Consider the following 9,830-nt stretch of genomic DNA (forward strand, 5'->3'; position numbering starts at 1 on the left):
TTAATCCTACAGACATATACAGTACACGCAGCAGAAAACATTTTCAAGCAGTGAAGTTTGTAAAAACACTTTATTGAAGACAGTTCTGTCTGTCAATTCACTTTATTTTAGCTCATGGCCCAAGTAAACTTGATAACATGAATAAAAACATTGTCCTTTTTATAATTTAGTATTTTTGTGGCCTCTGATTCTGATTCTGATTCTGTACAGCTGTCCACTGAAAACCAGGAGGTGTGGGAGGAATCTCTTCAGTGTTTGTCCTTACTGGTCCAGCTGTATGGTGGAGAGTGTCGTGACTGCTTGTCACTTTCCTGTTTGCAAAGCTTCTCACACGTGCTGCGCACTCACATGCACACTGAGACTCCCCGAATTCAACGTACGACACTAAGGATCATCAAACGACTGGTGAGTACAGTGCACACATAAGCATTCACACAAAGGCATCAAACTTAAATTTGTACTCTGCCACTGTAGAATCCTGGAGGCACTGCAGGATGAAAATATTGGAGTAATAACAAGAAACACATATGCACACATTCTCACACACACAGATTTCTGCTGGCCTGCTATTCTGAAATAATGTGTAACTTCCAGAAGTAGACTGACAGAGGGAGCACAATACACAGAAGAAAATATCCGGGATTGTATCTTCCTGTCAGGTCCTGGTCAAGTGTCTGTGCAGTTATGTGTAAAAGTAAAAATGGTTCACAGTGAAATTGATGACAACATGTGAGAGATCGTACTACAGTAAATTGATTTAGTGTGAAAATGAGAAAATTTAGCAGCCGAGTTTGTTTTTAACAAGGCTACAATTTATTGCCCTATGACACACATGCAACAGTGCATGGTTGTGCTGACCCTCTAATTCACCTGTTTCAGAGGTGACTTAGAGCCAATATAATATTGATTGGCACCATATTAGATTAAACTAGCCACGAAGCTGTCAAAAACATTCTCAGTATTCTTTCTGCAGCCTAACTTTCCTTTGAAGTAAATCGATATTGGATGGTTTTCCCCATTTCCACACACTAAGTAGCAATGCGGGAAGAGGGATGCGGTTTATATGACAAAGAAACAAGGAGACACTGCACTGACACTAAAGACCTGGGTTAGAACCCTTTCTAAGTCAAACAGATAAAGCTTCATTGTTACATTGTGATTTCAGCTTTTGTCTGGCGTGAGCTCGGCAGGTCTGCGTGAAATAAGTTATTTGTAATATGTGAAATTGAATGTCGTTATCTAATTTAATTTAGGTGTAAATAATTGCAATGTTTTAATTTGAACATTTCGTTAAAAGGAGAGTTGGGCTGATAAAGCAGTTCAATTAAATTACACCCGAAGATGAAGTTTAAAAAATTGGGCTAATTTTTCTGCAGTCTTCTATGAATTATGCAAGATGCATTCCTAATGTTTTGACTTGGCCGGAGGGTCATGAAATAGTTTCTGCACGTGGGACACAAGGTCAGCTGGCACCCTTAGATCATATGATCTGACCGAAGGCTGTGCCTGGGAGCTACTGTACTTTGTAGTTGTGTGTGAGAGGGAAGGGTGGAGCATTTGCATGTACAGATGTGGTTTTGATTCCTCTCACTAATTACTTCTAGCCACCTGAACCACCCACTCAAACTCTGTCACATACACTTGTTTTTCTCTCCTCCTGTTTGTGACAAATTTGTGTGCAAACTCCCTCATTACCCCAGTGCAACTAGATTCAGTAACCCCAGAGTGTGTCTTTTTTATCATGCCCTCGATCCTGAGTAACACACAGCAGTGTTTCAGCGTTTCCCTTGTAGCTAGAGGATGATTCACCAAGCAGCATCTCTGTGCTGGAAGCAGAACTCATTTATTTGCCCAGAAAAGTAACCATTTTCCTTTCTGCACATTGATTTGCACACCTCCCATAGATTTGAAATGTGATAATTAGGAAGGCCATATCTTATAGTTTACATGATTTTCATAGTAACCCTAATGCAGTATTGATGGGGATATTGTTCAACTGTAAGAAAACCACTCCTGTCAGAAGAGGAAAGTTTCATCATTCATCATAAAAGTTATCACTCAGAACAACTTTGCAATAGTATTAATTTGCAGTGGTTTTGTTCCTCTGCCAGGAAGGTCTCCCTCATGCCATCTTGATACAGTTGGGCCTTTTAAGCAATTTATATACACCAAACATGTTTCAGACATGTTTTAATTTCTTAACCTGTTAGGGCCTTAAGAAGCATTTTGGAATAACATGCTGTATGTTTAGAAGAGGCATCAGATCCAAGTCTGTCCATTGTACCATTCAGTGCACCTGTGACTCTGTATCTGCATGGATTCTCTTTTTCTTAAGTTGCCATTCATCTGTGTTTGTATCCTCATCCATAAAACCTTTAAATTGCATGACTGTGTACTTTCTTTTTCACAAGACTGGACTGTCTATATAATGTATATTAGTCAGATGAACAATCACAACACAAATACACAGGAACACGATGAGTTGCACGTTCTCTCTCAAACACACCTACACACTCAGACAAATGTCTGCTCTTCAAAGAAAGCTTTTTAATTATCTTTCATTGATTTCAGGGCTCTGTTAATCTCAATCAAAGATCCCGCTAATAGCTTGGACACTGCAAAGGAGAGGAGGAGAGGGGGGGGTCATGTCTAAATTAGTCAAATTTAACATGAAAAGACTCAAATTAGAATGCTCAACAAATGGAAAAAGATTTGTGATAAGCTGTTGGAGAAAGAAAGTTTTTTATGTTTAATAGTCTGTAGTATTTTGGGCAACTTGCCTTCACTTGCTACATGAGGGCTGCAAATGTGCTTTACAGCATGGTGTTGATGTTAATGCTGGCCTGTCCATTTGTGTCCAGAAGCTTCCTTCTCCCTCTTCCCTGGAGGCACAGAGACTCCAAAATATCACAGCACGTTTTGTACCATTATTGTAACCTTTTACGTGCTCAGACATTTATGTATTTAGTTTTTCTTTTAGTTCCTAAATGCATCCAGCTTGACAATTGTTTTGTTTTATTTTATTATCTCATCAATACATTTTATTCATATATAACCAAGTATCACAGCTGCTGTCGTTTTGAGTGTTTTTGTGGTCAAGAAAGAGTCAAAGAGTATTGAGTAATGTTGTCTCATTGTGCACCATTGTTGGTGCCAAGTTTACTGATTATCTTCACATCAAATGAGCTAACCAAGCTGCATTCATAGACTGTGAGGCAAACAGAGCATGGGAGAGTAGACCTCACATGGTGCTCATACAGTTAATGCAGGTTGGAAGCTTTACACCAACCAGAACTCTCTTTTTATTAGAAGTGTTTTCAATAAAAACAAATGAAATATCTCTGACGTAGACAGCCATGATCAAATGTTCTGTTTTTCATGCAACATGTTATTCTGACAAATCTCTGTTTCTCTGCTGTCAGGTACATTGTCACTTGTTTGAACTCGGTGTCTGTTATGACAGCCCTGAGAGGCAGCACGTCTGTCTGCCTTCTGCAGTCTGACTGTGTGCTTCACGTATGACTTTGAGTTCAGAATATTGATTCACATGCTTGTAGGAGAGGGTGAAGACGAGGTGGAGAGGGGATGATAAGTAGGTGTGTGTCTGTGTTTGTTTGGTTGGCAGGCGTGCACAGCTGTCCCCCAATCCTGCTGGGGAAGGCAAAAATGTGTGTGCGTGCTTGTGAGAAAGGTAAGGGAGTGAGGGGAGCATCTTTGTCTTGTCCTAACCCCGTTTCTTAGCAACAACCATACCATGTCGCCACAGAGACGGAGGTGATGATGTCACCAGAGATCAGACAAAACACGTTCACCATGGACTCGAGCACAAAGGCACACCTGCACATGCATATGTGCTCACAAATCCACTCAAACACACACACACACATGTACACCGCTTAAAAAGACGTGTAAACATGTTTTCTTTATTATTTACTGAACTGTGTTTGTTCTGCCATAAACTTTATTGTGAACCAAAACACACACACATCTGTGGACCAGGTGTTCCTGTGTGGGTGAGAAGCCGAGATGTCACAGTGTGGAGAGACGTGTCAAGATGGCTTTAAAAAAAGAAGGGATGACAGAGAGGAAACAAAAGATGTGGGCAGGGAAGTCAGTGAAGGATTGAAGGGGATACTGATATTCAGACAAGCCTGCATGTTGAGCAGCAGAATCATAGAATAAGTTCACAGAGCAGCACAGTTCTGACTATTTTCCGTGCAGAAATATGAGAAAAAAAAGTACTGATGTCAGTAACAGGGGGAGTGTGTATTGTGTATTTTAGCAGTTTTGAACTGTACCAGAGCAACTGCTAGTTTCAAAGTGATCTGATCTATTGAAGTTTGACAGTGCAAACTTGCACATTTAGCTGGCAAACAGTCATTTTGTGGTATTGGGACACAGAAGTTTTTTTTTCCTTTAATAGGGTGCCATCTCCACGTTTTGTACCATAGTTTACCACCAGACTACAAAACTACCCTGACACACTGTTTAGGATTCCCCACCTGTGCCAGACCCTTGTCAACATCTCTTAATTAAGTTTGATGATAATAACAGTTATCTGTTGTCAATGTAAGTTCACTCTTTCTCACTCAGTGTTCCTCTTTCTCTTTTTTCAGATAAACACTACAGACAGATCTGATTGGTTAGAATGTCCTGAAGGGGCGGAGCTAATGAGTCTACTGCAGGATATGACTACATCCAAGAGGTACACCTTTTCTGATGATGCATGTTTATGTTTGGTTAGTGAAGCCAGCTGTATGAGCAAAGTAGCTCAGATGTACCATTCATTGCCACTTTCACTTCCACAGTCAATCCTGGTTGATGCCAAGGCATTCGCAGGGATATACAGTATAAATCCATCCCAGTCTTTGTCAGCTTCATTGTATCTCCCCAGTCAGCTGTGACTGGGATACCTCATTGGGTGCAGCCAGATTGCATCCTGGTGAGATGCCTAAACCACGTTGGCTCCTTTCAACACAGCAGCTCCACTTTTAGCTTCATCCTTCTGTTTGAGCCCAACTCGGGACTCGGGTCTGTTTGAATCCACAGAAACCACAGATCCTATATGAGTAAGGTACATTTAGGAGGTTGCAGAGAAATGGCCCAAATCTGCTTAAAATCCACATTAATTTGCTGTTATTTCTTTGGCTCGTGGATACGTCCAAGAATCCAACCAAATATCTTGGGTTTTTGACCGTGGCACAAGAACAGGAAACCCAGAGGAGGAATACAACAATTAGATGACAGATAAAGAACTGTCAAACGAGTTGGGGGTTAAATGGGAAATTTTGTAGTATTTGACCCCCTAATGCTAATCAGTTATAGTGTGAACCCCTCTAGGGTTTCAAAATTCATGAAGAAAATAAACAATCTTGTTGCCTTTTGTCCACAGAATAACAATCTGACACTCGTAGTCTTATAGTGTCAATCTGACTTTGGGGCTTTCTACAACCTTCGTAAGATTTATAATTTCGCTCCCGCTGCACTATTGGTGTTTTCCAGCTCTTTTCAGCACATCAACTGGAAGGTGACATTGTTGCACTGCTGGGGAAAGTTTAACACAGAGGTACCTCCGTACCATCTGGTGCTTTTTACCCAGAGAAACACCAGCACCTTTCAGTAATTCGATGTCATAATCAGTGATCCATATAGAGAGGAGCCTGACTTTATCATGTTTCTCGACAATTTCTTGCACAAGTTCTTGCTAGCAAGTCTAACAGCTCCTCTCCCAGGATCAGAACCTGCCCCAGTTTCCAACTTCTGGTGGGATGCGTCCTATGAGGGTTAGCTCTGTGACTGACTTTAGTGAAATGCTCTTTGTCTGGCCTCTCACCTGAGATCAGTGTGTCATTACACACACTGCCAGGAGCTTCTGCTCCAAGCCACGCTTCCTTCAGGTGTACTGGGACACATGAACCGCAAAAAGAATTACGAAGGTGTGGCAAACTATTTTAGCATTTCCAGATGTAAAGTCTCCTCTGTTTTTAGTTTGTATGTTTGCGCATGCAATATGTTAAACCATGTAAGGCCCATATCAGTGGTGAAACCACACCTCAAAGGATGCCAGTCATAAACCTCTCCATATTTGAATAGGTTTTCTCCAGCCCTTTGTCTCATCTGATTATTTCCGTGCATGTCTGCACACGTCTGTGCATCTCGCACGTGTTTGTTAATTCAGAGGATCCATGCTGGGGCAAGCTGTCAGCTTAAATACTCACAAAAAGCAGAGAGACGGTATTTTCATCTTTAACAACTAAACATATTTGGGGATCTCTTGACATCTGATTTCACGGGCAACAAATGTGATGTGCACTTTGCTCTAAGAACAAAGCTTCCCTCCAAGAACTCAAAGTTTGATTGTTTTGAGTATATTAAGGGAAAGCATCAAATATAATTTGATTATCAAAACAAATAGTGATTAGTTGTAAAGAATAAAAGAGGACTGGAGCTCACGGATTCCATTTGCAGCTTTTTTAACTGAGTAAAAAGACAGACGTCAGAGTCATAAAAGGGACCGTAACAAGACCTCTATTCTGAATATTACATGTCAGTAACTGTGACATGTGATGTGTGTGTGTGTTCCCATGTGAACACCTGTATCCCTGCTTCTGGCTGCCTTTTATTAGTATGTGGGCCGAAGGTTTGTTCCCTCTTTGAGCCGAAGGGTTTTCTCACTATAGCGACCACGCTTCCTTTGATCCTTTGATGCATGAGACCAGCGACCTCTCACAAACAAACACAAACACCGACACACAGGCTCAGGCACGAGGTGAATACACACAAATAGGTGCTTTCAGTCTCTTCTACATACAATCTCTCAATCACACACACACACACACACCCTGTCAGATCAATAATAAAGGTGTATTGTTGCCCTGCTATAGAGGCCTCTCTTATTCTCCCCTCTTTTCTCCCTTGGTCACCTAATTTCTTTTCCCCTTTGTCACTTCTACACCCATTTTTCTTTCTCTTTCTCCCCCCTCTTCTCCATTTTCTGTCCTTTTTCCTTATTTTCTGACTTCCCCTCCACTGCTCTCCCACTTCTCTTCCTCACTCCCCTCATCTCCTCACTCCCCCCTCCCTTTCCCTCTCCCGACAGATGAAAGCACAGATCAGCTCTTGCTTTTGAAGTGGCCGAGACTGGCACCCTCCCACTGGTTTAGCAGTAGGAAGAGGGGAGCAGAGGTTTAGGGAGAAAGGGCAGGAGATGAGAGGAGTTATGAGGACAGAAGAGAAGGAGAAGGGACGGAAAGAGGTGGGTGAGGTTTTAATTGAGAAGATGAGAGGAGTTTGGGCAGAGGCAGGAGAGGGAAGAAGTGCCGGGAGGGAGGGTGGAGGTCTGGGCAGAGAACCTAACCCAAATGATGTCATTGATCCTTTACCATGGCAACCTGAGGAATGCCTTTTCAAAACCTCAAGCCTGACTGAGGGTGGAGGGAGGGGCCTCACTCATAGTCCCAGTTCCTGAAGAAAAGCCTTGAGGCCCCTGAACATGATACTGGTTTACTGCTGTGTTCAATCAGTGAGAGCCATCAGTAATACGGGCCTCAAATATCTGCACCAACATCAAAAGCAGTTCAAAAGACCAAATGTTGTTCTGTTAACACAAAACTTTTGGATTGGCTTAGTTTTGGTTGAATAAAGGATGACACTGTGTAACACTGTATGTCATTTGTTGGTTGTAGTTACCTCATTTTAAGAACTGGTAAGAACCAGATTATTATTTTTTGATGTCCTGAAACGTACAAATTTAGAACCGAAACAAGTTGTAATTTCTTTTTTAACGTGACTTTATATCATTTCTAAATAAATCCAAATTTCAAATTTCCCTTTTCTGTAGAATGTAAAAAAATAAGGATAAAAAACAGAAGATCTGCTGAGTATCTGATGGGCTTTAGTAACTTTAAAAGAAATGTGGGTGCTGCATGCTATTCTCTGCTGTCTTCTATGCAGCTGCGAGTGTCAGTTTGGTGCTGTGACAGTGCAGATTTGATGATTAACCGAACACTTTATGGACCCAATTTATGTTTTCTGAATCCAAACACTTTCAAGGGTTTCTGAGGCCTCTGGGAGCTGTCTTAATTTGGTTAAGTACGTGGGTGTTAACTAACCAAGAGGTGTGGATGAGCCTCTTTGGGCCTGGCTGTCGGTCTGCCCTTGAGACACCTGGGAGGAAGAGTAGGAGTAAGGAGGGAGACGAGAGGAAGAGTATGGATAGTCTGAACAAATTATTTCAGAAAGCCATAACATTGAAACCTCCAACAGCTAAGGTAGATGTGGTAAAATTCCAGTTTTCAAATGGTGGGATATGTTATAGGATGCAGCAAGCAAACAAGACAAAAAGCAATTCCATTTTTCAGGTTGATGTGTTTGAGGCCAGGAAAATGGGCAAGTGATTAGAACTAAGGTCAGATTTTGATGTTTAGACAAGAGCGTTAGAAGATTGCCTCAATGTCAGCTCTTGAGGGGTGTGCACAGTGATTAGTGTCTCCCAACAAAAGGGTAATGGGCACTAAGGCTCATCGATGCAGGCCAAGTCTGGTGTGTGTGGTCCGAAACCTAATCGGAGCTGCCATCACACAAACTGCGGAGGAGCTCCTGAAAGCCACTTGAAGCAGAAAGAAGTGAAGGGTGCATCACAGCGTGCTGTGTATGGGACTGAGCTGAGTAATGAAAGACGGAAGCTTTAGTTAATTTAATTAAGTTTGTGGGTGACCAGGTGTGTGTGTATTGTACCCAGGGAAAAGATGGCAGTCGGGTGAGGAAGAAGAAGAAGGCAGGGCAGCGGAGAACGTGTGTGATGCTGTGACCTATGTTGCAGTGGGAAACCCCCAAGCCCTGGCATGCACTTAGATACGAGCAGCCATTTAAGCATAGAAAAAGAACACTTCGTATTAACTGTGTTCGCTGATGGCAGCGACTTCAGTCAGCAGGAGAATGCATCCTGCTTTTACTCTGCTCAGGAATCGTTTGAGGGGCATCAAAAAGAGCTCAGGGTGGAGACTTGATACCCAAACATCCACAGCATTTAGAGTTGCTCATGTGCAAGCCTCAGTGCTAAATTGAAATATTTAGAGATTCATGGATGTAACTTTAAATAAAACTCAACATTGTGATCATATAATAAATAACTTGTTTCTTTCCTTCATCCAGGTGTAACATCGACGTGATTGCACTGACTGCAGAAATCCTTCAAGAGATCTCTAGATCCTAAAAGCTCAAACCTTCACTCAACCTGACGGTCTAACGTTTTATAACTTTTTACTACAGAAACTGAAAAAAAACAGATTTGTTTGATAATATTGCTTACGTTTCAAATGGAATCTTTTTTCTTTTTCCTCTTTAAAGAATCTTAATGCTACATTTTGTGCCTTCAGTTGTTTTCATCAAAAAGTGGAAACAAGGTATTTATTTTGCAGGCCTATTGTTCAATAAACACTTTATTTGAAAATGAAGTGGATATGAAGTAAATTAAGTGTGTAGTTTGTGTTCATTTTCATTCATAGAATAAATTTGATTATTCAAAAAGTTTCAGCAACACTGAAGTTCTCCTATAACGCTTTGAGATGATAGTAAATCATACTTTTACAGAATCTAAGAATATTGTTGTGTCACCTCAATAATTTGACAGCACAAGTCCATCCAGGATTACATGAGCATCAATTCAAACTGTCACAGAGTTGACCTCTGAGTCTGTAAGTGCTCCGGCCAGGTTTAATATTAGTTCATGACTTCACAGCAGTCACTTGTTTGAACATGAAAAGCAGAAATGTAACGAACGACTTCACCAAAGTTTGTTTTTGGGCCCCAGTAAACCTAAAGCCGAGCGC

General features: G+C 41.4%; 1 protein-coding gene across 2 annotated transcripts in view; it reads left to right on the top strand.

Annotated features, from left to right (window-relative positions):
• ulk4 (unc-51 like kinase 4) overlaps window positions 1-9,412 on the top strand; it is an 85,303-nt gene extending 75,891 nt beyond the window's left edge. For both annotated transcript variants that reach the window (XM_075466588.1, XM_075466589.1), the window contains exons 35-37: window positions 211-405; window positions 4,617-4,705; window positions 9,154-9,412. In XM_075466588.1, the coding sequence (XP_075322703.1) occupies window positions 211-405; window positions 4,617-4,705; window positions 9,154-9,214 (345 nt within the window). In that variant the 3' untranslated portion in view covers window positions 9,215-9,412. The remainder of the gene's footprint in view (window positions 1-210; window positions 406-4,616; window positions 4,706-9,153) is intronic.
• Window positions 9,413-9,830: the final 418 nt, after the last annotated feature.

The sequence above is a fragment of the Odontesthes bonariensis genome, chromosome 5 (assembly GCF_027942865.1).
Source record: "Odontesthes bonariensis isolate fOdoBon6 chromosome 5, fOdoBon6.hap1, whole genome shotgun sequence".
Classification (NCBI taxonomy): domain Eukaryota; kingdom Metazoa; phylum Chordata; class Actinopteri; order Atheriniformes; family Atherinopsidae; genus Odontesthes; species Odontesthes bonariensis.